At 44.9% G+C, this 27,244-nt stretch overlaps 1 protein-coding gene and 1 pseudogene across 16 annotated transcripts in view; both read left to right on the forward strand.

Moving 5' to 3' along the window:
• The window catches only part of PPFIBP1 (PPFIB scaffold protein 1), a 207,340-nt gene that overhangs the window by 143,909 nt on the left and 36,187 nt on the right, over positions 1-27,244 (forward strand). For 8 of the 16 annotated variants that reach the window (XM_090043702.1, XM_090043703.1, XM_090043700.1 and 5 more), the window contains 6 exons: positions 13,216-13,248; positions 15,261-15,322; positions 17,731-17,815; positions 22,787-22,944; positions 23,478-23,608; positions 25,142-25,195. In XM_090043702.1, the coding sequence (XP_089899828.1) occupies positions 13,216-13,248; positions 15,261-15,322; positions 17,731-17,815; positions 22,787-22,944; positions 23,478-23,608; positions 25,142-25,195 (523 nt within the window). The remainder of the gene's footprint in view (positions 1-13,215; positions 13,249-15,260; positions 15,323-17,730; positions 17,816-22,786; positions 22,945-23,477; positions 23,609-25,141; positions 25,196-27,244) is intronic. The other 8 variants (XM_090043709.1, XM_090043715.1, XM_090043713.1 and 5 more) reach the window with 3 other exon arrangements.
• LOC149866461 (uncharacterized) lies at positions 996-6,318 on the forward strand (annotated as a pseudogene).

Raw genomic sequence — 27,244 nt, forward strand, 5'->3', positions numbered from 1 at the left:
CTCCTATAGCAAAATACTTCTGTAGTTCCTCAAGGTTTGCCTTGGTCTTTACCACTTTGAATAATTTTTTGTCATTTGCAAATTTGGCCATCTCGCTACTTACCTTCTTTTCCACTTCATTTATATGTTAAACAGCACTGGTCCCAACACAGATCCCTGGAGGACCCACTGTTTTGTTTCTTTCTGTCCTGAAAACTGACCATTTATCCTGAGTCTTTGCTTTCTATCTTGGAGCCAGTCCACAAGTGGACAGTCCCTGAAATCCCATGACTACTTAATTTAGTTAAGAGCCTGTCATGGGGAACCTTGTCAAAGGCTTTTTGGTCATCCAAATATACTGTGCTGGCTTTTTTTTGGTCCACTTTCCATCTTTTTTCCCATGCTGCCTACAGTTCCCTGCCTCTTTAGGGGCCCCTTTTAATTTCCTCGTTTTTATGTTGTCTCCCTTTTCAAAGTTAAAGGCTGCTGTGGTAGATTTTCTTGTCTCCCCTTCTACATGGATATCAGACCCAGCTGCATTATGGTCACTATTGCAGAGCAGGTCAGTAACACTTACCCCTTGTGCCAAATCCTATCCATTATCTAAGATTAGGTCAAGAATGGCCTTCCCTTTTGTGGATCGCAGGACTGACTGTTCCAAAAAGTAGTCTTTTATAAAATCAAGAAATTTGGTCTTTACAATACCAGCCTGATGTTAGATTGACTTAGTCTATTTGTGGAGAGGTTCGAGTCCCCCCTGTTTACTAAGTTTCCTATTATTGTAGCTTCTCTCAATTTTCTTAGCATTTATAGCTTACTACTGCCATCCTAGTCTGGGGCTTGATAATAACATGCTTACCCTATTTTCACCAAAAATACCCCAGAATTTTGTACTCGATCAATTTTAGATGAGTAATATAACTATATTGTACAATATGAAAAAGAAAGAAGGCAAACTCAACAGCGACATATATTTTCTAAGCCTTTGCAAGAAACGCAACTTCGTTCCCTGAGGACTAAACATCTACAATCCTCTGAACACTTACACTTCAGAGAAAATTAGAAATCATCTACTTCACCTACTCTACTCCAAAAGAGACCAACTCAGGTAGGAAATCACCACATACTACAACAACTTAAAAGACAGAAATCCAATCATCTTCCCCACCAATATACAATGGATAGAAAGAGACTATGAAAAACTTTCTACAACATTTATCCTACGTAAAAAGAAGAAATGGAACAAATTACTCCAAGAACAAGTTCCCCAGGCACAAAACAACCATCAGAGGAACAACACCAACACCTTACAACATTACAACCTCAGAGCTGATAAAACTGAAAGCAACAACCAACCCACAAATATTATCAATCTCTCCCCACACACACTTACCAAAACTGAAAAATCTGTCCTTTCTAAAGGCCTAAATTTCTTTCCAGAAAAATACCCAAATAAAATACTTCAATGTGGAGAACTAGAAGAATTCTTCCGACGCCTCCGCCTCAAGGAATATATCCATGACCAAACTGAACCCGCTTCCAACAACAACTCATCCTCTGACAACATTAACATTCAGGAAAAGATCAATGCCAACCCCGCCCCCAAAAAACATCAGATTGGACACCTCACAGTGGACAAAACCTTAACCTTGACTGCTACATTGACTGCTTCAGGGAAAGAATGAACAATGAAATAATCAGCAACACATGGCACCATAACACCCTCTCCCTACCAGAGAAAAAGGCCATAGAATCTCTAAGATCTAACCACCAAATAGTAATAAAACCAGTAGATAAAGGAGGAGCCATATTCATCCTAAACCGTGAAGACTACATAAAGGAAGCCAACAGACAGCTCTCTGACACCACCTACTACAAAGAACTACAAGAAGATCCTACTCCCCTTTTCACTAAGAAACTCAACAATACCATCAAATCATTTCCATCAAGACTACAAGAAAAACTGCAGACCTTGATTCCCCCACTACCTAACCTGGGGACTTTTTACATGTTCCCTAAAATCCACAAACAAGGGAACCCTGGCAGACCTATCATATCCAACCATGGGACCCTAACTGAGGAAATATCAGGTGTAGTTGTATCAATTCTAAAACCGCTGGTCACCCACAGAGCAAATTTTGTACAAGACACTACAGACTTTCTACGGAAACTTAAAAATATAGACTACCTTCCCAGCAACACCGTCCTAGCCACCATGGACGTTACCAACCTATATATGAAAGTCCCACACCAGGATGGCATCCAAGCCTGCCTTACATATCTACAGGAACAAGATTACAACTCAGAATACAGACCCAAAGATATTACTGACCTTATACACTTCATCCTCACACGCAACAATTTCACTTTTAATAATCAACACTTCCTCCACATGATGGGAACTGCTATGGGCACCAACATGGCCCCACAGTATGCCAACCTTTTTATAAGCCACCTGGAAGAAGACTTCCTCAAGAACTGCACCATCAAATCCTTGTTATACTTAAGATATATCGATGACATCTTCATCATTTGGACTGAAAACCTACAATCTCTGATTTGAGTTCCATCAGAACTTCAGCAATCACCATCCCTCCATCCAACTTTCTCTAGAATACTCCAGCACCAACATCTCCTTTTTAGACACGATGATCAGTATCTAGAATGATAAAATACAGACCATGTTATACAAGAAACCCACAGACCAACATACGTATCTGCATAGAATCAGTAATCATCCTAAATGCACAAAGAAAGCTGTGATACACAGCCAAGCCCTCAGATGCCACTGAATTTGCACTAAAGAGAACATCTGGGATTGCCACCTCACCAATCCTAAAAAGGCTTTCACTCAACAAGGACACTCCTCCAGAGAGAGAGAGTGCACATTTGAAAGAGCCACCCGGATACCATGTGAAGAGCTGCTGCAGTACAGAAGTAAAACCCCTACAAATCGCACACCGCTGGTTATGACATATCACCCGTCCTTCGAACCTGTATGGAAAATCCTCAAACAATTGGAACCCATACTAGAAAGAGACCCTATTTGTAAAGAGATCTTCCCAGTACCACCCATCCTAGCCTTCAAACAAGTGCTGAACCTCGCTAACCTCATCACCAGAAGCAAAACTTCCTCGAGCCCAGAACGCACCAAATGGATCTAGACCATGCCATGACAAGAAATGCAAAACTTGCCAACACATTTCCACCACCCTCACAATTACTACACCCCACAACAGAGCTATCAGCATTCCTGGATACAGCTGCACCTCCAGAAATGTAATATATCTCATCCAATGCATCAAATGCCCTGATGGAAAGTACTAGGAGAGACCAAACAACAACTGCGCACCAGAATGAATGCACACTGGAAATCAATCAAAGACAGGAATACCCAATTACCAATTGGGGCACATTTCTCACAAGAAAACCACTCTCTCTTCAATCTCTCAGTCCTGATCCTCAAAGGAAACTTAAAAAACACTTCCCAGAGACAAGCCTATGAACTCCACTTCATCCACCTCCTGGATACTAACAATCATGGACTAAATATAGACATTGGGTTTATGATGCACTATAACCAGCCTGACATCTGACTCCCCAGGTATCTCTTCACTATTCATCCCCCTTCTCTCTCTCCTCCCCCCTCCCTCCCCCCCGGCTTGCCTCTCACTCACTGACGACTCAGTCTACATTTTCACTGGCTACCTGTCTTGTATGCATACCAGCCCAGCCCCTGGCTTCTTTACTTTTCATTCCATCCAGGAAGAGCACACACCAACCTGCTGAAACTTCCTTAGCCTGACAAAGGGTTTTTGAACTCGAAAGCTTGTTTAATAATTGTTTTCCAACTATTTAAGTTGGTCTAATAAAAGATATCAGATTCCCCCGAAGAATCTTGTCTGTCATAGCTATATCAATGTATTTTATATTGTAAATAGCAATCATATTGATTTGGAAGGACTTCTTTGAGGTGACTTTGCTGGACTTTTTGAAGGGCTATTGGTTGGACTTTTTGAAGGGTTTCTGGCTGGAGTCTTCTCAGGAGTCTTGGCTGCAGGTTCTTCTGGAGTCTGTCTGCTTTCTTAAAGAAAGTGTCCAAGGAAGTTTGGACAGATGTTCTCCAGGGAAATGAGTGATGTAACGAACTTGTTCGCTGGTGTGGTGTTGCATCAGATCAAGTTTTGTAAGTTGAAACTGATGTCATAAAGTTGAAACAATGTCAATTTATAAACGTAAGTGCGAAACGTTGTAACTCAAAACGTGAGTCGAGGACTGCCTGTAATGTCTCCTGATGTCCAGCCTGAACTTTCTCTCTAACAGTTTGTGGCTGTTATTCCTAGTAACCCCAGGTGGTGCCCAGGGGAACAGAGCCTCCCCCAGTTCCTGCTGGTCCCCCCTGGTGAGTTTGTAAATGGCCACCAGATCCCCTCTCAGCCTTCTCTTGTGGAGGCTGAATAGGTGCAGGCCCTTTAGCCTCTCTTTGTAGGGCCTGCCCTGCTGCCCTTTGACCATGTGAGTGACCCTCCTCTGGACCCTCACAATGCTAGCCACATCCATCTTGAAGTGCGGCGGCCAGAACTGGATGTGGTACTCCAACTGTGGCCTGACCAATGCCACATAGAGGGGAAGGATCACCTCCCTGGACCTTCTTGTGATGCATCTGTGGATGCATGACAAGGTGTGGTTAGCCTTACTGACGGCTTTCTCGCATTGGTGGCTTGTGTTCATTCTGGAGTCAACAATGACTCCTCAAGATCCCTTTCTGCCACCGTGTTGACAAGAAGGATGTTTCCCAGCCTCTGGGTGTGTTGCTGGTTCCTTCTCCCTAGATGCAGTAGCTTGCACTTGTCTGCATTGAATTCCATCCTATTCTCATCCGCCCACTGCTGTAACCTGTCTAGATCTAGCTGGATTCTGTCCATCCCCTCCAGCATGCCCATCTTGCCCCACAACTTGGTGTTGTCAGCAAATTTGGATAGCATGCATTCCACACCCACATCCAGATTGCATATACTCAAATATAAGAAGACCCTAATGACCCCTCAATAGCTAGATTCTGTGTATGGAAAATGTATACATTTATTATTTTCCAGGTATAGAATCTAATTATTGGAGGTTGTCACGGAGTCACGTAAGTGCCCCGTGACTGTGAGTATGATTGGCAGAGCTGCCAATCACCCGGGCAGCTCAGGTGCCGGTTACCAGGGCGACCAGGCGGGTCACATGGCCAGAAGGGGGCAGGGCCGGGCCTTTATAAACAGCTTAGGCCGGAGCCTGCCTCACAGTTCCCTTCTGGTTGCCGCAGGAGCAGGAGCTCTGCGGCTGAGCTGAGTGGCCCGATTTAAGTGGTCACAGCCTTACCACGCTAACCGGCTGCGATGATGCGGGGAACAAGAACACCCTGAAGGGAGGTAGGATTGAGAGCCCTGGTGGGGCTTGGAGTTTATGGTTTGGAGTACGGAGCCTCTGTGTTTGTTACAGCCAGATGGCTTGAGCTTATGTTACAGTTTGCACCGGAGGACCGGGTGAGGCTGTAGGGGAGTGAGGAGGCCTCACGGGGGCTCCCCAGCAGCTTGGGGGTTCCCGGTGCCCAGTAGGGGCACAGTGCCAGCGAGGCACTATTGCCTGTGCCAGAAAGGCACCGTATTGTGCCAGGGAGGAGCAGTAGGCGGGGTTGCAGACCCCAGCCCATAAGGGCGGTGTTTTGCCCAGTGGGGCAACCGGACCCAGAGAAGGGTCAAGGGGACAGGCACGGTGGCGATCGCCTGTGCCCCTAGTGTGCGGAACGCTGTAGCGGCCCCTGAGAGGGCAAGGCCCCAGAGCGGGGCAGAGAGAGAGTGTGAGGCGCTCGGTGTCGGCCCTAGAGAGGGCAAGGCCCCAGAGCAGGGCGGAGAGAGAGCGTGAGGTGCTCGGTGTCGGCCCTAGAGAGGGCAAGGCCCCAGAGCGGGGCAGAGAAAGAGCGTGCGGAGCGCGGTGTCGGCCCCAGAGAGGGCAAGGCCCCAGAGCAGGGCAGAACAAGAGAGAGCGAGCCAGGCCCAAGGGCGCCGGTATTAGGGCGGCGGTAGCGAGCCAGGCCCAAGGGCGCCGGTATTAGGGCGGCGGTAGCGAGCCAGGCCCAAAGGCACCGGTGTTAGGGCGGCGGTAGCGAGCCAGGCCCAAGGGCGCCGGTACTGGGGCGGCGGTAGCGAGCTGGACCCAGGGGATGCCAACGATAGTCGGATACCGGCGAGACAGGCCCAGGGCGCAGGGAGCGGGCTGGAAGATAGGAGCCCGGCCCAAGGGGCACCAGGTGGGCGAGGAGCCCAGGGTGCCTGAGAGAGAGAAAGAGGGCACCAGAGGGGCGAGGGACCGTACAAACGTCCCACAGAACAGCTGCGAGGCTTGGGGCGTGCTGAAGGGGAGGTTTGGAGGCATGCATAGCCCTTAAGGTGGGATGCATAGAGAGACCCCATTTCAGAGTAGGGGCAGGAACATCGGTACCATCAACTAGGGGAACAGAGGCAGCCTCCCATACAACTTATTTGTCATCAAAGTCGTGGCGGTCGAGATTCTGAGGGTGCTGAGTTCACCCTAACATGACGGTAGGGGGTGCTAGGGAGTTCACAGCTGCTCCTAGGCCCCACTCCCTCACAGAGGTCTACCTTGAATTTGCCCCCCTCCCACTGCTATATGAAGGAAAATAAATCTTCCCCCTGGAGCTCCTTTCTATGCTCTCCCTAGCACATGGAAACGAGGGACACGTTTTGAAAACACTGACTTCGAAATAGACGTACTTGAAGTAATTTACATCTTACTAAGAGTACCCGTAGACTTGGTTCATCTAGAATTGATGCATTTTACCTTTTCTGAAACTGCTGCAAGTTTTAGCACAGGTATTCCATGAACACACGTTTAAGCAGATAGAGTATAAACTATGCATGATATAAGTCCAAAGCCAACAACTTTTTTTATCATACAGTATTTATCATTGTTAGGTTGGCCCCTAACACAGTCAACAGCATGTCAAGCCATGGTAACCCCATAGCTCAGCACTACTCAGTATATGTATGTGTACTCAAAATATCCACCACAAAGGATCCATGTGCTAATTGGCCTCTACTCATGAATGGAACTGGGTGTTGTTGTCATGAGTCTTGGGATCCTCCAAAAATTACATGCAGATTAGGCACATGGGTATCTGGTCTGCCTCCACCTCACGGAGGGTGGGAGCACACTAATCATATGTGACAGGCTGAAAAGAGGGGCCAACAGAGGGATTCTGAGTGAACTTTTTGATGCCCTGCTTGGTGATGTTTGCCAGGCACTGAAGGTTGGTGAAGAAACAGAAATCATTGGAAATTGGAAAGAAAGGCACAGCTCAGCTGTGGGAGTAAAGAGGAAGTAAAATGTACTCAGTGTAATGGCTCACCGTGACTGGAAAAAGCCAGCACTGGTGGGGGCATGGCTACGTATCTTATTCAGATGATCTACATTAACATAGCTTTCTGGTAGGTTGCTATCAGTATGGAGCCCCAGGTGGGGTGGAGGATGTTTGCCGGTAGTGGGGCCACTTAAGGTTCTTGACTGACTCACGGATTTGGGATTGATTTGGCTGATTTGGATTGGAACACAAAAAATTCTCTTAGCTATCAGTATGTTTGTCTAATATGGGCCATGTGTTTTATAGTCATGTTCAATGTTGATTTACATTTAATCAACTTAATAACTGGCTTCCATTACTGAGCACATGCTGCTTTTCTTAGCAGTTTAATGATAGACAGTGTATTTAATAAGGTTTCCTTGTATGTGAATATAGGACAAGGAACTTTTTTCCCTATGCTTGTTGGGGGAGGGGGTGTATTTAAGTGAATACAGTATATCCCATGATCTACTTTTTTTCTTATTGAAACCTGGGAATTCTATCTACAACGCTTCTATGGTGCCTTTCTTATCAGTTGAAATTCTACCCTGTTTGATTTGATGCAGTTTTTGATGTAGAGTGCCACTCCCCCATCAGAATGACCTACTCTGTCACTCCAGTATAATTTGTATCCTGGTATCATGGCATCCCCTGATTTCCCCCTCCCCCCACCCTCATTCCACCATGTTTTAGAGATATCTGTTATGTCATTATCATTAGTTACTGCTAAGTATTCAGGTTCTCCCACCTTTGGTCTTAGACTTGTAGCATTAGTATAAAAGCATGTATATTTTTTATTAGAGGTGCACTGATACATTGGTCGTATATTGGATTGGCACCAATATAAAGAAAATCATCTGCACTGGAAATTGACCCAATGCAGCTGATAACTTATAACTAATAAATGCCTGTGCGTGCACCCAACTGCAGTGCAACACGTAGATGGCAAGGTGGAGAGCTGCGTGCAGCTAGTAAGTCTGTTGTGGTGGAAGGGGAGGGCAAAGGGAATGGGTGTAGGGGGACAGGTCAAGGCCCCTACAGTGGGGGAGGGAGTGAGGCTGGGGCTGATGTCCAGCGGGGCATGGGAAAGGGAGGGGGGTGGCTCTTGCTGCTGCACACAGCTCATCCGGTGCTCATCTGGTAGTTGAAGCGACTGCTCCCGCTGCTTGTCCAGGAGGGCATAGGTGGAGGGGAAATATGTTCCCAAATCTGCCCAGCCAGGAAGAACCCAGCACAGCCCTGGCTCCAACCTGCCCTGTGCACACTCCTCCCACCCCCCCTGCCCTTCTGGGCAAGTGGTGGGAGCAATGGTGGGAGCCACCAGACAAGCACTGGCACGCAGAGGCGAGAGCTGCCCCCCTCTCCCCACATACACCCTGGATGAGCTGCAGCTCCATCCCACATCCGCCCTGGCCCCAGCCTGTCCTGCAGTGTGCAGATCTGGGGGACACATGCTGCTGCCCCAGCCCCAGATGAGCTGCTTACGGCTCTGTCTCATGCCTCTCCCCATCCCCGCTGGGCAGAGCCTGCCCCAGCCCCATTCCCTCTCTCACCATGGGGGCCTTGATCTGCCCCCCATCCCGTCTCTCCCCACCTCCTCTTCTACCACAAGACTTACTAGCTGGACACAACTCTTCAAGCTGCCAGGCTGTGCATCAGAAATCAGATTGGTATCCTTAAAAATCAGCTATTAGTATTGACCCCCAAAATCTCTACTGGTGCACCTCTACCTTTTATTGTTGCCTGGTTGATTACTTCTGTGAGACAATTGACTCATTAAATGTATTTGCTTGTGCTTGTCTACACCCTGTTTCTTATCCCCATTTTTATGGTTTCACCCCATAGAATGTATCAGTCAGAATTGTGTGCTATTCTGCACCTGTCAGCTTCTGTCCATTTTTAGTTTAAAAGCTGCTCTGCCGTCTTTTTAATGTTATGTGTAGTTTGGTGCTATTTTGGCTTGGGTGGAGAACCATCCCTTCTGTACAATGTCTTCCTGTTCCAAAAGGTCCTCCCGTCCTAAACCTTTCCTCCCTATTTCTGTGAATTGTCATAGGGGGGCATAAATCTCAGCACTGTCGCACGTTTTTCTACAATGCTTGTTCCTTTTAACACGTGTCGTGAGTGTTAAAATCAGTCATAAAACTTACAACAGTAGGTGGTTGATTAGCTTTGAGCTAAAATATTTAAACTTGGGTCCCTTATACATGTTACTGGTGTCGTGCAATTAGCTGATTAATTGCACAATTACCTTGAGCCCAGGTATATGTGGGAAAGTATTTATCACACCATAAAAAGCTCCAGCCATCTATAAAGTTAGACCTCGAAAAATGTGTACTGACTTTATAGTTGGTTCCGATCAAGCTTTAATTTGCATTTGTAACAGGGTTTCACCTGCAGCTGATGGCACTCCCAGCTGAAAGGAAGCACCATACCCAGTTAGGGCTAGGAGTCCCACAAGTGACAGGATGCTCAGTCCCAGCAGCTGTGGATTTGGAGTCCTGGCAGCATCCTGCCACTGCTGGGACCCAGAGATACTGGGTCCCTGTGGTATGCCTCCTGGTGCCAGAGACCCAGCTGGGTCCCAACAGCCATGGGGCTGCGATCAGGGGGTACTTCAAAACTCTGGACCTGGATGAAACCCTCGGTGGTGGGAGATTGTGGTAATATAAACTGTGCAATCATGGGTGACTGGTGCCTTCTGAGTCTGAGGGGCCAGCAGATTGCCAACGGGGGGGTGGGGATGGGGGGGTCCCCCAGCAGCCGATTGCCGAGCCAGCTGTGAAACCGGAAGTGCGCTTTCGGTGGCGCTTCAGGTTTTGCAGCTGGTGCTTCCAGGGAGTGCACGGATGATCTCAGGGGATGCATGTGCACCCGTGTGCACCCCCTATGCATTGCCAATGTGCGTAATTGTGTGGATCATTCTTTAGATCCCATTGTACCTTTATCTGCATGTATAGAGGGGGCCTTACTCCTATATACAAGAAGGGCTGAACCAGCAGCTCCCCCTAGTGAAAATGTAACTCTCGCTAGCAAAGGAATCTTAAATCTTCATAAATCTCTTTGTGGAATGGAACAAGCTATATCAAAGGCCTTTTTGCTGGTATGCCTGCATCTGCATTAGGGTTTTTGCAACCATTGTGATTGCAATTAGGGACAGAAAAAACATCTTGCTCCTAACAAATATGCTTATTTTGGTAAAATTTGTAAGTGTAGCCCTGGGCTAATTGGGTGAAACTCAGGACCAGCTCAAGGCCCATTCACCATTTAAACTCTATGCCCCTGTCCAGACATGCATGGATGTTTGGTTCCCTGGGGACAACTGGCAGTAGTGCACCTTGTGCCACTGCTAGTTGTCCCTAGGGAATGCAAGTTGCCTTCAGTGGGGTACGGGAGGCTGGGGAGGCTGGGGCCAGCACTGGGCTGGCCCTAGCAGCCTTACTGGGGGTTTTGGGGCCCCCTGGGGGTGCAGCAGCAGCAATCCTCTGCTTTTTTTTTCTCCATGGGTTTCTGGATACCAGGGGCCAAAAAACCCACTGTGTTGCTCTCTTGCAGCATGGAGAACAATGGAGTGTGTGGTATGTGGCATTGCAGACATGTCTGTGGTGCCACATACCACATGGCCATGCTTATCTGAATGTGGCCTGTTTGAACTTTATTTAAACTTGAGTTCTCACAAAAAAAATTCATTTTGATCAAAATGGTCAGTTTGACTAAGAAAAACTCAATAGTGTTAGGAATATGAAAAAAAAATGGTTTTTTGTTTTTTTTTTCAGGGAGGTGGTGAAAAGGAAGAATTCATAGGAATCTCAAGGTTATTTTGGGGTTTTTGTTTTTTAATTTCCCACAGAAAAAACATATTTTGGTCACCTATAGCTTCACCTCTCAACAATGAAGTGCTTGTTGTGATAAAGCTATATTGTTATTTTACAAAATGTGTATAATGCAATTATAAAAATAGAAGTCTGGAGATTTAGTCCAGCCTCATGCTTTTTGGCAAAATCAAGAATCTGAGGGGTTATAATGTACCTCAAGTTGAATCTGAATCAACAGCATGTTTCCATGGCAAAACCAAAAAAGCTGATAGATACTGGAGTCATTCTTCCATTATTTAGCACTACTGTGGCTTTACCTAGGGCAGGGGTTTTCAACCAGGGGTACACATACCCCTGGGGGTACTTGGGATGGCCTCAGGGGGCACTCGGGGGACTCCTGCCTTCTTGACCAGCCGCTGGGGGTACACTGAACCAAAAAAGTTGAAAACGCCTGACCTAGGGTTTTGGTTATTGCATCCAGTTTTGGTCACTGTATTTCAAGAAAGACATGAAGAAAAGAGCCCAAAGAGGATAACAACAATTAGAGATCTAGGAAGCATGTATGAGAAAAGATTGGAAGAGCTGGGACTATTTAGTCTGGAGAGGACTGAGTGGGGATTTGATAATAGCATTCAAATACTTGAAATATGGTTATAGAGAGGATAGTGATAAGCCATTTTCTGTGGCTGCAGGACATAGGACAAGAAATAATAGTCTTAAATTGCAAGACAGGAAATTTAGGTTGGATATTAGAAAGAACTTTCTCATTATGAGGGTGGTTTAAGTATTGGAACAGATTACCTAGAGAGATTGTGGAATTGTCATTTGTTGGAAATTTTTCAGAGCAGCTTAGACAAACACTTGGCTATGATGATGTAGAGCAGAGGTGGCATGTGTGGCATGCGTGACATGGGCACCCTGTGTGTGTATGTGGGGGAGGGGGTACACAGCAGACCAGGGAAGGGTAGGGAGCAGAAAGGGCAGGGAGCAGAAAGCAGAGCATCAGATTAGGCAGGGAGCACAGGGTAGGAAGTAGAAAGCAGAGCAGCTGATTGGGCAGGGGAAGGAGATTGGAGTGGAACTCAGGGAGGTGTGGGGCTAATTTGTGGCATACATGCCAAAAAGGTTGGCCCTTGGCATTTTAGAACAGGGGTGATCCTGCCTTGGTTACTAAGTGGGACTAAATGACCTTCTGAGGTCCTTACCACCCTATTATTCTATGTATACCTACAGCATCCCTGAAAGATTTGTGTAATTTGCTCTTGCAAGCACTGCACTGGCTAGAGTAGTATGACTACAGTTGCCAAGACCGCATTTCTCCCTGTACAGGCTTTGTTTACCTGCTATTTTTTTTAACATTTTTGTTATATGTATTACTCATATTGAACTGTTTCTGGGTTGGTGCTTTGCAAGCTGAACTCTCACTGACATGTAGTACTGAATCCTATTTTACAAAGTTCATTAACGAACGGGGGGGGGGTTGGCGTTTCTGCCATAGCGAGCCAAGGCTCTGCTGCATTTGAACAATGTGAAATAAAGCTTTTTGCAGGTCAGGCAGTTTTAAATATTTGCTGATTTTTCTATTAAATTACCAGATGTATGTTTAATTAAATAAATATACTCTGTCATAAATAATTACTATTTCAAACACGTCATGTCTAACCTTGGGTTATGAGTAATCTCTTGGGAGGATTGTTCATATGAGAAGATATATATGAAAATAATGCTGAGAATCTGGTGTGTTTTCGTGCCAGTAATCCTTAGACTGGTGATTCTATTTAATTTGCCGAAGTTAGTCAGATGAGCAGGGTGTGTGTGTGCGTGAGAGAGAGAGTGTTCAGGTTTTATATAGGTGAATCTTTATAATGTAAAAATAGTTTGTTTGTTTCACTCTGGTTTGTAACATTATTTGGAATTATTCATTAATGGTGTGAAAAATAGCAGTACATGATGTTAACATTTTTATTTAATGTCATAACCTGTCTGCTAATTCCAAATATAATGCATTTTCTTGCACAGATGAAAACTGTAAAAAGAAGCTCAAAGATAAAAGTAAGGTTTCTGGCGTCTTTCCACAAGCATTTATTCTTCGGACATGCTTTCCAGTGTAGCTTTCTGCATGTGTTTTTGAAATTCCTTTAACAAAAGCTGTTAGATTGCATCATCTATAACCCTTGGTTACATTTTCATTAGGAATGGAGAGACATTGAAAAAGATTATGGCTATTAATGTAAATTTGTCTATAGAAAAAGCTATTAAGCAAAACCTTTTGTTTCCAGGAGTAGTCTAACAGAGGCTTGCTGTACCTGTTGAAGGCTGGGCACCTACACTGCAGGCAAGATAAACCTCTTCTTAGGTTGTCCTGAAAGAGATTAAATTGATCCTTGTAGAAGCCAAATTTACAAATGGTTAATATACAAATGGTATAACATAGATGTTATAGTATGCAATACATGTATAAATAAAAAGTTCCCTCTATTAAAAAAAAAAATAAAAAAAAATGGTAGCCACAATGTTACTACTAAGCCAAATTCCCTGTTGGACATAGCTCCATTGAAATGAATGGAGTTGTACCAGGAGATAATTTGTTCTAGCATATCTAACTTGAAGCTTCATTTATCCAGAAAGCCAGTGATGCATAGAGTGCTATATATAAACTTGAATCTTTCCTTGTTCTCACATTTTGCTTAGGAAGATTTTTTTTTTGCCTCTCAGTCCCATTGTTACTAATCAGTAATCTGTGATATTATAAATGAAAAAATGTCTTTGATCATTCAGGCAAGTTCTAACAAACAAAGAATATCCCCATTCTTTTGTATTCAGATTAACACACAGTGAAAAACCCCAAACCTCTTTGATTGCTTAAGTGTTCAAATAGAATTGGGTTTTTTTTTTCTTTGTAAATAAGGATTATAGATGAAGCACAGTTTGTACTGACTTCTGTTTTTTAAAGACTTGCCAAAACGAAACTCCAGTGTGTATTTTAACATGACTGCTCATCACAGTGAAATACGCATATCATTTCATCATGCTGTTCTCATCTCTACATCCGTTCTGAGTTATGACTAAGCATCGTTACGCAAAGCTTTTCTCACCATGTTCACACTCCCTTGCTTCATTCATTGCTCTGTATTGCTGGGTTTGAAATGCCCTGTGGAATGTTTGGCTGTTGTCACAATGAAGAACTATTTTATTGCGCTATAACTTTTTTATGTTGAAGCTTTTATTTGTAAGCGTTTAAATAAGCAAATAATGGAGGTCAAGCATAATTTAGTTACCTTTGACTCTGCAGTTTCCTTGTGATATTTATTTTTTAATGGTGTGCAGACTTGGTATATTTATTTCCTTTTTTTTAAATCTTAAAATGGCTGAAGAGCTTTTTGAATGTTTCTTTTTTCATTAGAAGTAGCGAGCACTGGTTTGTAGAGCTGTGCGAAACTTCGGTCCCTGATTGATTCGGTGGAGATTTGGCTCAATTTGGTGGCTGAATCAAATCAGAGGACTGGACCCTTTAATCTCTCCGAATCAAATCGGAACCCTCCAAATTGATTCAGAGAGATTTGGAAACGTTTAGCAATTTGGACACAGACACAACTTTAAATGTTTTTTTTCTACATACCTCTAGGGGCGGCTAGTGAATGCTGCGATGCTGGGGCGCATGGAGTGTCCCACAGAAGTGCAGGGTGCTCCCCAGGGCACTCGGCAGTGCACCTGGAGGTGGACCAGGAGCACTTCGAGTCCACTTCTGGGTCTGCTGCGGGAGCATGCAGGGGGCCCCCCTCTGCATCCCCCGTGGCTTGGCAGTTGGGTCGGGGGGGCACCCAGGGTCCCCCCACAGACTATTGCTGAGCTGTGGAGGCGTGGGGAGGGGGGCCTCTGTATGCACTCCCCATCAGTACCAGATAGGTTCTTCACCAAGCATGTTGAGGGCCCCCCTACACTCCTGGTTTGTATTTTTGTTCTTGTTACTTGTAATGCAATTACAACATCCTCAGAAGTTGTCAATGCTTTTCTTTTATTTAGTAGCTTCTTTAAACTGACTTATGTAAATTGTGTATTTTTAGATATGGAGGTGCAGAAAATGAAGAAGGCTGTGGAATCTCTAATGGCAGCAAATGAAGAAAAGGTAGTAAAACTGTCATTCAAATGACATTCATTTGTTGTGAGAAGTGCCCCTCTGTTAGCACTGGCTGTTAGGAGCTTGAATATAAATTGTCCCACTTTGCCGTGAAAATTAAATTAGTAAGGGCCGAGGCTTCTTCCTATTGAAGTCAAATCCTATTTTGCAGTTGATTTAAATGGGAATACAAGACGGTCTTTATGAGTTCTGTCTGGCACATCCTTGCCTGTACAAGTAGTTTGAAAATTTGGCCTTGGTTGTATAAAGCAATATTCTAAATATCCCTTTCTTCATGAATGACAATATATTTAGCTTGTGTTTCAGTTTGCTATTAGAGATGAGATGAAGCTGAGATCCATCTTAAAACATAGTCTATTTGGACACAGCGTTTTGCTTATGTGTAGGTATCTACCAAAATTGGAAGGGGACTTACCATTTTTTGTGAACTGATCAAACATGTATAATAATATATTTTAATTTAATTAAAACAAATACTTTGGTCCTGATTTGTGAGTGCTTGTGGTGTATACGCAGAAGTGATTGCACAAGGGGTTTGTGAGGGGCGGGATGTGTGTGTGGATATGGATGAGGGTATGGGAGCCATGTAGTGCAGAGTGGCTGGCCAGTGGGCGAGCAGGGAAGTAAGGAAAGTGGCGGTAGGGAATAGGAGCAAGTGGGAGCGTGGGGCCTGCACCAGTGTCCTGGGGCCAGTGCCAGCGGGACCCAGAGTAGGGTAGTAGGAGTGTGGGGTATGGGCTGGCAGGGGTCTGTGGAACCTGGCTGGGCTGCACCAGCAGGGAAGGGGGGAATTGACCTGGCTCCATAGAGCCCCTGCTGGCTGGGACCCTATGCCCATGCTACCCTGCTCTCAGCCCTGCTGGTGCTGAACCTGGGACAGCAGTGCGGGTGCTGTGCTCCCGCCCAGCTGCCGCTGGCTTCCGCATGCCCACTTACTCCCAGTGTTCCAGCCCCATAGTATAGGCAGGGTGCAGCATGCAGCCCTGACCCTGCATACCCCACGCTCACCCACAGGGAGCCAGCTGGTACTCAGCGCAGGGGAAAAGTGGCCCTTCACTCCCCTCCCTGTAGCTGGTGCCTCGTGCTGCAGCCACTTGCAATCCACGCGGGGCTGTCCTGCCTCTCCACCACATCACTGCTGCTCCATGGGGCAGCGGTGGCAACAGAGAGTAGACACAGACAGCCCTGCACAGGCTCTGAGCAGCTGCAGCATGGGACACTGGCCACGGGGAGGGGGAGTGGCTGCTTTTTTCCCTGTGCTGAGTACCAGTTTGTTCCCCAAAATCTGTTGCTTAGTGCGGAGGACAGCCCTACTTGCTGCCACTGAGCACTGTTTGCTGTGGCTGCCCGCCCAGAGCTTGCACCATGCTGTGCTATGGTGCAGCAGCTTCACCACCACCTCTGTGCTGCCTTGTGGGTGCTTAACATGGCTGCTGCTGCCACATTGGGCAGTACAGAGGCGGCAGTGAAGCAGCTTCACCGCAGGCAGCTGCGGCTGCTTTCCTTCATGCTGAGCAGCAGTTTCTGGGGAGCCAACTGGTGCTCAGTGCTGGGGAAAAGTGGCCGCTTCCTCTGCCTATGGTTGGCGCCCTGTGCTGCAGCCGCTCAGAGTCTGCGGGGAGGTGGTGACGCAATAGAGGCAGTACAGCCCTGTGCAGGCTGTGAGCGACTGCAGCACGGGGCACTGACTATGGGGAGGGGAGGGCCACTTTTGCATCGCACTGAACACCAGCTCGTTCCCTGTGGGTGAGCTCTGGACACACAGGGTCAGGGTTGCGTGCTACTTCCTGCCTGTAACATGGGGCTGGGGCGGCGGCACTGGAAGCGAGCGGGCACATGGGAGCCAGTGGCAGCCTGGCAGGAGCACAGGGCCAATGCCAGCGGGGCCCAGAGCAGGGCAGCAGGAGTATGAGGTCCCAGTCAGCAAGGGTTCTATGGAGCTGGGTCAGCTCCCCCCTCTCCCTGCTGGTGTAACCCAGCCCAGCTCCACAGACCATGCCCCATGCCCCTACCACCCTGATCTGGGCCCCGCTGGCACTGGTCCTGGGACACTGGCACAGGCCCTGTGCTCCCTCATGCCACTCGCTTCCACTGGGCTGGGGGGTGGGGCCAGGTTGGCCCTACTATTGCAGGAGCCTGACGGGGCTTCCCCTGGGTCCTACTGCCCCTGTCTCCTGTCATCTTTAACAGGAGCGAGGGGCACATAAATATTTATTTTCTAAATTTTTTAGGGGCCCCACAGGCAGGATAGAATGGCCTGGTGGGCTGGATCTGGCCCATGGGACATATTTTGCTCACCCCTGTCTTAGGCAATTTAAGGTCAGAGATTTAATTTTTTATTTCCAACTCTTCACAAAGAAATTACTCTTACCAGACAGACACTCTCTTTGTTTTAGGATCGGAAGATAGAAGAACTTCGACAATCCCTCAATCGCTATAAAAAAGTGCAAGACATGGTCATACTGGCTCAAGGTAAAAAAGGTACAGTGCAAGTCTGAAGATTTTTGCACTTTACTTTGTACACACGTTGTCGTCATATTAGATTGATTCCCATACTTTGAATCTGGCCTTGATCGTTTAACAGGTGGTTGCTAATGTCGCCTATAGTCTAACTTGCCTCTTGTATTTCATCATTTTTTTTTCTAATTCTCTTTAAAGCTTTTATATCTCCATGGTTTGCAGCTAGGCCTTTTTAAGGTGAGCAAGGGAAAGGCCTTTGAGCTGTAGAAGTCTCTTTCTTTATCTTGTTAAATTCCATCTGGACTTAGCTGACTTAAAACTGTTAAGAATTGCAATTCCCCCACTCTTGCGTCTGCTTCCCGGGGGGAGGGGAGGAATCGGTAACCTTCCAAAATAATAGCTGAACTTCCAGAGCACCTGTAAAAGATCCAGGTTATCTGTTTTTGTCCCTGGTGTGGTGTTATCCCCTGTTTGTATCCCTTACCCCCTAGGGATGCCACTTGGAACAAAAGCCCCCCATTTTCTGTGGTAGGTGGGAAGAGAACAAACATGGTTGGACCATGCTTCCCTAGGCCACCCTTAGAAATTAGCAGTCTGATACCAGTGGTCTTTTCCTCAAGACTGGGAAGACTGCTTTCTCCACTTAATCCTGTGTTAGAATAGTGGGCTGCAGTGCTAAAGTCTCAGGATTTTGATGTGCTCTGGTGGTGGGGAGGCTGTTAAAATTTCATGAGTAGGAATCTGTAAATCACAGTGAAAGTAGCCCACACAGTGACTTCTTTAATTTTTTTTTCATTTCACCACTTGCTCCACCTGTCCCTGATTGGTGGAGGGGCCCGGCTGGCTAGGTCATTTGCCACTGATTGCCAGTGAAACAAAAACTGCAGTGTTTGCCTCCCCACCACTGATTGGCAGAGGGGCCCCAGTGGTTGGACTGCTTGCTGTGGACCAGTGGGGAGGCAAAAACCATAACATATTTAAAACTGTGTTTTTCATTTCCCCAGCAATCAGTAGCAAACAGCAGTGAAATAAAAAAATTTAAAGGAGCTGCTACAGGGGGCACTTCTGGCATGATTACAGAGATCCCTACTTATGAGAGATAATCTGTTTTACATTTTACCTTTTTTAAAAAGCCTACATAGCATCATATTAATTGCATTACAAAGAGTTATTTGATTTGGAAATCTAAATCACTCAAAAGTTAGAAAAGACTGGGTTTCTGGTGGTCTATGCAGTCTTACCTTGAACCTATGGGTGCGTGCACATGCACGCACACACACATTGATGTACTCTTTCAAGAATTGCATGGTTTTTATTCTGCAATTCTTTGTGCTGCATATGCATTTTATATCACAGCTGTTGGATTTCTATTAGATTTGCCCCAAACGGTAACTGCTAAAATGCACTGTGGTGTTTTGTTAGCTGGAAGGCTACCTAATATTTTTACAGAAGAATTTGATAGTATATCAAATATTAACCTTCTATGTTCATGCACCGTTCAACAGAGGAAGCATAGTGGCTTATAGTATTGAGTTATCTTGCACTCGGAGACAGATTATTTTCAGAATAACCTACCTCAAACCTCCACAAACAACCAGCATCTGACAAAATAGGTTGTTGCTTACAAAAGCTTGTGCCTTTCTGAACCAGTCTCTAAAGTGCCACTCCAACTGCAGGTTGGCCATTAGGAAACCATTAGGAAACAGAGAAGGAAGTCTTCCTGCATGAACTGCCATTGCTCTGTGAGGGAGGAGTGTTAATATTGAGGACCTGCACAAAGGGATGGATCTAAGGAGGTCAACACAGAATGGTAGGGTCAGTGAATCGTAGGGGATTTGGGGGGCTTTTCCATATCCCCCAGTGACTTGTGGCACTTGCAATTTTCCTAGGATTTATAGCGGTAAAACTCTTCTCCAGCCTTATTCCTAGGACCATTTTCGAAGAAGAGAAGGGAAAGATTTCTCCATAAAAACTTTAGGATGTTCTGGACACATGTTTGTGGTTTGAGTTTGCTTGACCTTTGCAAAACCACAAATAAAAATGCAGGTATCCTGAGAACCATTAAACAGTGTGAAAATACAGCTTTTCAAGCAAGCTACCTAAACACCCTGGCACTTGAAAAAATATGTCTGTTATTTAAAACCATGAATTAGAATTCAACTGTTTTGTATAAAATAGTAGTATTTCTAGTTTAATCACAAGTATGTAGAAATTCTGTATAATATTTCTGATATAAAAATATATTTTAAAAAATCCCCACCTCACATTGCCTTAGTCACCCATAGCACTTTCATTATATCCTTGATCGCCAAAATGCCCTAATATCATATGAATAGTATGTTTTCTACCTTATCCCTTCCATAAAGCTATACATAGAGGCATCTTACAAATTCCTGATTAAACAAGTGACACGCTGAAACCATTCCTTCCCTCCCCATAAAGAGCCTAATCCTAAATCTGTTCATGTCAGTGATAGTTATTCTGTTGACTTCAGTGGGTTTTGGATCAAGTTTTGTAGCTCTTTATGACTGGTAATTTATTTACCAGGGTCATGAGGTACATAGTTTGCAGGCCTCATATGCAAATCTCATGTGACTAGATAATGAATGAGAACCCTTGCATGACATGAGTGAAGGTTGCTAGGATTACAAATGCACCTATTTAATATTGGGAAGAGCAGCAGGGGAGAGAGTGAAAATTGCTTGACATGTAAAAAAGGGAGGCTGGTAAAATAATTTTTGTTCTCTCTCTCCTGTACACTTCACAGATCAAATTTTAGTTTGGGAAAAGCAACCAGTAAGATTTAAATTCAGATACAAAAATGCTTTGACAATTAATTACAGACTCATACTAGGAATGCCTCAGTACCTTTTCTTGTGAATGTCAGTCATGTAGCATGCTGGTATTGATCAGCAGGGTAGAAATCCATACATTTCAATATTACTGCACCAGTTAGGGAATGAGAGCTTGGTCAGTGAAAGTGAAATGCAGTTTTCCCTTGCTTTATGCTGTACAGGTGTTCTTGGAAAATGACATTTGTTTACAATGTAACAAATGTGGATATGTTCCAACAGCTCAACTGTACTGACCCCTAAACTCATTTCTACCACTTTTACAAGACCGTTTCGATACTCATCAACAGCAGACTACTCACAAGCACAGAGCACTATCATAATGGGAATGGCAACTACAGAAACATGTTGCAGACAATGAGCAAGGATCCATACGCTATTTTGGTGCATGTCACTCCCACAATGCACTGCACAAAGCAGCTGACTGTGGGCTTTCACAACACTGATTGCATAAGAGTGAATTTACCTTGCATTGTTGGTATAAAAAGTCATTGCATAAGAGCAAATTCGCACATACAGAACCCTTATAAAGTGAGGAAACCTGTATGCAAACTATAAACTAGTAGAATGAGATACAATTGATTTGCAGTATTGTGCAAAATGGCGGAAATTTTCCCCTCTCCCCCCCCCCCCCCCCATTTAAAGCTAGGATAGAAACTGATTCCGTCTCTCTTTTTTTTATGTTGTTTTCTTCTTTGCTTTGTTCCCCATTTTACCTATGGATAACTGAGCTGGCATAATGGAGATTTTGGTTTTTCATTTAAATTTCAGACTAACATATTTGTCGTCTTCTTTTTGGTTCATTCAAGATAGGGAAAATAAATATATATGCCCCAGAGTTTTGATGTTTAACATTATAATAAGGACAAAGATGTTCGGTGTATTAAAAATGCTCCCACTGAAATGCTTGTGTGCAGATGTTGGGTTTCAGGTATGATAACAGAAATAAAATTGCAAGGGTGAGAAAACTACCTAATTTGTGGACTCTTTACACTGCTGTGGTTCAGTCTCCTCCCCATTCAGTTTTTGCATAAGGCAGCTTGTGCTGCTCTACAAGGACCCCTTCATGAGCCTCACTTAAGGGGCTTCTGTGAGTCGGAGTAAGAGCAACTTGTCCTATTTAAGAGGGACTGTGCTTCTGGTGCAAAGCATTATGGGAATGCCAGCTGATGCTGTTATCTGGAGATAGACTGCTGTAATTTAATCATGCAGTAGCCTGCAGTAGTCTAGAACTGGCAAGGCATGTTGGTGGCAGTGGAGTTACACTCTAGTCCAGGGCTGGGCAAATATTTCAGGCAGAGGGCCACTTAATGAGTTTTGGCAAGCCATTGAGGGCTGTATGACAGGCAGCTGGGAGCAGATAAATATTAATTTTCTAAATTTTCTGGCCTACCCCTACTATAGTCCCATATCTCTAGTCTCTATCTTTTAGCATGGCACTTCAGAATATTTCACCCCAGGTGTTAGTCAGGGTCCCACTTCCAATTTCCACAAGCACATGGCACTTGAAATAATTTGTCTGGTCTGGAATCCACTACCCACATGATTTTAGGATATTCATTTAAAACAATGAGTTAAAATTCATCTGTTGGATTAAATAAATAAAAAGTTCTGGTTGAATCTCAAGTGTGCCAAAGTTCTGTGTAATATTACTGGTATCACATTCTACAAAATAGGGATTTTACAAAGCTATATCCTCAGGTAGTGAAAGCTGATGTAGTTCAACTAAAGTCAGTGGAGCTTATCCCATGTTATACCATTAAAGGGTGTGGCTCATAGTATGAGAATTTAATCATCTTATTAGATATTGGCACCCCAACTGCAACAATCATATAGATACCTAAGGGTCATTGATACTTGGTACTGCTGAAATTAGAATGTCTGCTGTTAAGTGCTGTTGCGATTGTTTTCATTAGAGTAGGGTTTTTTTAAAACTGTGTTGGGAAGTCACGACTTCTGGCAGGAAAAGATTAAAGAAGCAACTCACCCTACTCTTACACTTTTTTTCCATCACCATTACCATCCTCCAGGGACCTACCCTCAGTCCATAAACAAGAATCATGCTTTGCTTTTCATTAAAACAGACCCTATCTTGTGTGCAGCAGTAAAGCCCACAGGATTTCCCTTTTTCTTCTATTAGGCAAAGAAGGTGAATATGAAGAGTTTGTGAATTCAGGATCTGTTTCAGCAGTTTTATTGGATGCACAGAATTTAATTGATCCAGAAAAGAGCCTGTCTCTTACTCCGGTAATTGGTTCTCCAGGTTGTGAAGAGTATAGTATGAGCTTCCTTGAAGAGGTATCTGTCTTATTCTCTCAGTATATCACTACTTGAAAAGGTTACTACTGGTGGTGTTGTATTATACAAGCCAAGACTGCATTTTGGTGAGCCTTCTGGGTTTTGGGAAGTTTCCTTAAATCTTCCACTGTTTTTTGTGGAGAGTACATATTTTGTGGGAATGCTGCCAACTGTATAAGAATTAGTTATTTCCCCCCATCTGATTAGAATTATTTTAGGTTTTTTAATTTTTTCTGCTGTAATTCTGGACTGAATTCAAATACATTACATGGGTGTTGGACTATATATTATGTATCCATTTCTTGCTTGTGAAGGTCTAAATGCTGATTATAGTGATGCAAGTCCTTAATCTCCAGTGCTACCTGGCCTATTTTACAAGCATTCAAATTAAGTTGATATGGGAATATATTGGTTTGTTACACCCTGGAGATACAGTATTTCATACATCTGTTTCTATTTTATTCTTACTTTCATTTAGTAGTTATATAGTTTTAACCCATAGCAATGTAACAATCTATTCTTTCTTCCTTTAGAATTCCCTTCAGGTCCACACCAGCATCTTGCAGGTCTCAATCCCTTCTTTTTCATCAACACCAAAAAGCTCCAAAGCAGGTGCAGAAAAAGTAAAAGCACAGCTGAACCCAGGAATTAGAAGTGAAACAAGGTATGGCCACTTCTGTTTCTAAGTGGCATATGTATCCAAAAAATACCACTAGAGTGTTAATTAAAGTTGAGTTTGTTAGCGACACATGGACAATTGGAAAGTTAAGTCAGTTTCAGGAAACTAGCAAGGATATATTGGAACGTGAACGGGGCCAAATTGTTTGCTTTCCAAATGCAATGGGTTTTGTTGGTTTTAAAATCTAAAAAGTATTTCTTTGTTGTTCATGAAGCACCAACAATGTGACCTCAGTGTGTTGCAAGAAAAAAAGACGTTGACATGGATGGAATGAGCAGAAAGGTGATCTAATGCAGTGGAGAATCTTCTGCTGTGGGCTAGGAGTTTTCAACCTTTTTAGCAAGTGTACCCCTTCTGGTGGCGACGGCTGGATTCTGGGTGGGGGTTGCTTGCACGTGGCAGCCACTGTTGCCACCCACTGCCATTGCCCCTGCACCCCACTTTCCCACAGCTGGTTGCACGTGAGGCTCTGCAAGCTGTTGATGGGCCTCAGGCCCAGACAATTGCACATCGCCTGTCAGCAGTCTGTGGAGTCGCATGTGCAACCAGCCGTGGGAAAGCGGTGCAGGGTGGTGGTGGTGGTGGTGACCGCCACATGTGACCCTGCCTCCTGGTTGAGCCAGGCAGTGTTTGTGTGGCCCACAGAGGGACGATGCTGCCCTTGCACCCCCCACCTCCTGGCCCTGCTCCTGCATAGAAACACACTTACCCCTCCTCCCCCACCATTGAAACCTTGGCAGCCAATCAAGAGAGCAAGCTGGGGTGGGGGTTGAGAGGCGCTGTGGTGTGCTGCATGGGGCCAGCAGTGCCTGGCACAGCCTTCCCTCAGGTAAGAGGTGAGGGAGACACTGCCATGCCCTGGCATGTCCCCCTGAAGACATTTCTATGTACCCCTGAGGGTACGCATACCCCTGGTTGACAGCCCCTGCTTTGGAGAATTGTTTGGACTTCATATAAACACCTTAGTTATAGACACAACAGCATCATTTGCATTGAGGCAAATTTGCAGTAAGTGTAGATTTTTCCATAGCTTTTAAAATTTACAGCAAGGTGTTACCAAAGTGTAAGTAGTCAGCTGATAGCAGTGTAACCAAAGGGGACACCCTGGGTGTTGCTTTTTTGGAGCAGGGGTGGGGAACGCAAATTGCCACTACTGTACTGCAGCAGCAGCTGACAACACCAGTGCGATTGCCATCATGGCAGCCAGCTCTGTGCTCTAAGCTGTGGCTGGAACAGGACCAGAGCTAAACCACCAGGAAGGTGATGAGTCAGTGCTAAGAAATCTGAGAAATGGATTTGTTTGAGATTTGATATTGTGAAACAGGTTTCTTTTGAAACTAGTCTCAGACAGGACAGCTATCAATAACAAGAGCATTGGGTGAGATTTTTGTATTTTCTTTATTTTTAAAGTCAAATACTGTGACTGGAGACTAGATAAGAAGGTAGTATGTCTGCATCAGGAAGGATGTATTAATGAGATTCTTAGATATCTTATACTTCTACTGTCTTGTTTTTCAGTGAAGGGAGAATACCAAGTTCCTCTGTTGAAGCACCATTGTGTGATAGTCAAATGTAAGTACTATATCATTTAATGAGATCCTGCTCCTGAGACGCATTTCTGCCAGACCTTTGAAGTGTTTTTAAAGATTGTGTGGAAATGTGTGCAATAATTCTAATTAAGATAATTCATTTTAAACTATTTTGATTTACTGCTGTGGTCTTTTCAGTTCAGTTTCCTATAATAATTTTAAGTGTTCTTTCTACTAACATGTGCTAGCCTTTTCCTTTCTGCCACACATAGAAGCGTAAGTCTCATAGAGGATGTATCTATAGGCTAGTAAGCTGAGCAGTAAGCAGAGAGCAGTGGCTCTGGGATAAGCAACTCTGGTATAGGACTTCCTTGAAGAGACTTTTCTCTGTGCTAGTGACTTAGGGTAGCTGTTTGCTGCTAGAGTGTTTGCCTAGTGTCTGGTGTGTTTTTGGGGTTTTTCCGCCCCCTGTGGTGTATGATTTCTTTTTTTTTTTCTTTTCTTTCTTTCTTTCTTTCCTTCTTTCTCTTTGCTATTTTCTTCCCCCTTTTGGAATGACTAAGTGATAGGGCTTGCTCTGGGTGGAGCTGGTTTAGGTAACTGAGGGATGGAGCTAGGATAGGCAGCCTTATAAAAAGGTAGCCCGTAGCAAATTGTGGGGGAAACAGAGGACAGCAAACAGAGAAGGAGTTTGCCTAGGGAGTTTGCTGTTGGAGGGAGCCAAGGAGCAGGAGACTGTGTGTGTGTGTGTGTTGGGGGGGGGCAAGGGCCCTGGTGCAGGTGCTTGGAGTGCAGGTTCTTGTGGTGTGGTGTATTTTTTCCTTCCCTCTCTAAATCCTTACAGCATAGGTACGGAACTACCTAAATCACAGTGGAGCTGCGCTTGCAGCGGCTCCTTTAATTTTGCTCTTTCTGCCATGTGCTCTCCCACTGCTGATTGGTGAAGGAGCCTTGATGGCCCTGCTGTGTGCTACTGATTGGTGACTGGAGGAGGGGTCATGAGGCATAGCTTTTTGCCTTCCAGCCAGTGGGAGAAAAAACTATGGCATTTTTGCCTCCTGGCTGATCAGCAGCAAGCAGTGGGGGGCCCTCTGCCAATCAGCAGTGCGGCGGTGTGCAACGAAAAGAGTAAGATTAAAGGAGCCGATTGGTGATGAAGGATTTGGCTTCTTTGACAATGAGTGGAGTTGGAAGCTGCAGCTTGTGAAAAGAACTACAATCTGATTGGTATCACTAAGACCTGGTGGGATAGCTCTTATGACTGGAATGGGAGCCTTGAGGGTAACACTGTTATGGAAGGACGGGGTTGGGAGGAAGGGTGGTGGTATTGTCTTGTATGTCAAAAACACATACACTTGTTCCTTGGTTCAAGAGGAGGAAGATGGCAAAACAGAATGCATTTGGGTGAAGTTGAAAGGTGAAAAATGTGTCCGCAATATAATGGTGGGGATTTATTACAGGCCACCTAATCAGGAAGAGGAGGTGGATGAGGTACTCTTCAAGCAGGTGACAAATTTATCCAAAAGCTATGGGATGGTATCTGCTGGAAAAACAGTGCAGTAAAACAAAATGTCATGCTGGTTCCTAACCTCTGGAGGATAATTTTCTCTTCCAGAAAGTGGAGAATACAATTAGGGGATCATCTGTCTTGGATCTTGTCCTGACCAACAGGGAAGAACTGGTGGAAGATGTGAAGGAGTTGGGTAACTTGGGAGGAAACTATCACAATACACTAGATTTCTGCAATGGCGAAAGCATGAGGTCAGCAAAATTAGGATGCTAGATTTCAAGAAGGTGGAGTTCATCCAAATCAGGGAGTTAACAGGCATGATAGGAGGGCTGGGAGCTTCTAAGGGGCACAGTATTGGAAGTCCAACAAGAAAATCTTCCCTAGCACAATGAAAGCACAAGAAGAATGGCAAGAGACCAATGTCACTGCACAAGCAGCTTCTAAAATGCTTGAAATACAAAAGAAAACATACAGGCAATGGAAGAACAGGCAGATCACCTGGGACACATACCAGGGAATAGCAAGAACCTACAGGGACAAAATTAGGAAAGCAAACATAAAGAACAAACTGCACCTGGCACA

This window comes from Crocodylus siamensis, chromosome 4, assembly GCF_052110815.1.
Source record: "Crocodylus siamensis isolate JL-2025a chromosome 4, ASM5211081v1, whole genome shotgun sequence".
Classification (NCBI taxonomy): Eukaryota; Metazoa; Chordata; order Crocodylia; family Crocodylidae; genus Crocodylus; species Crocodylus siamensis.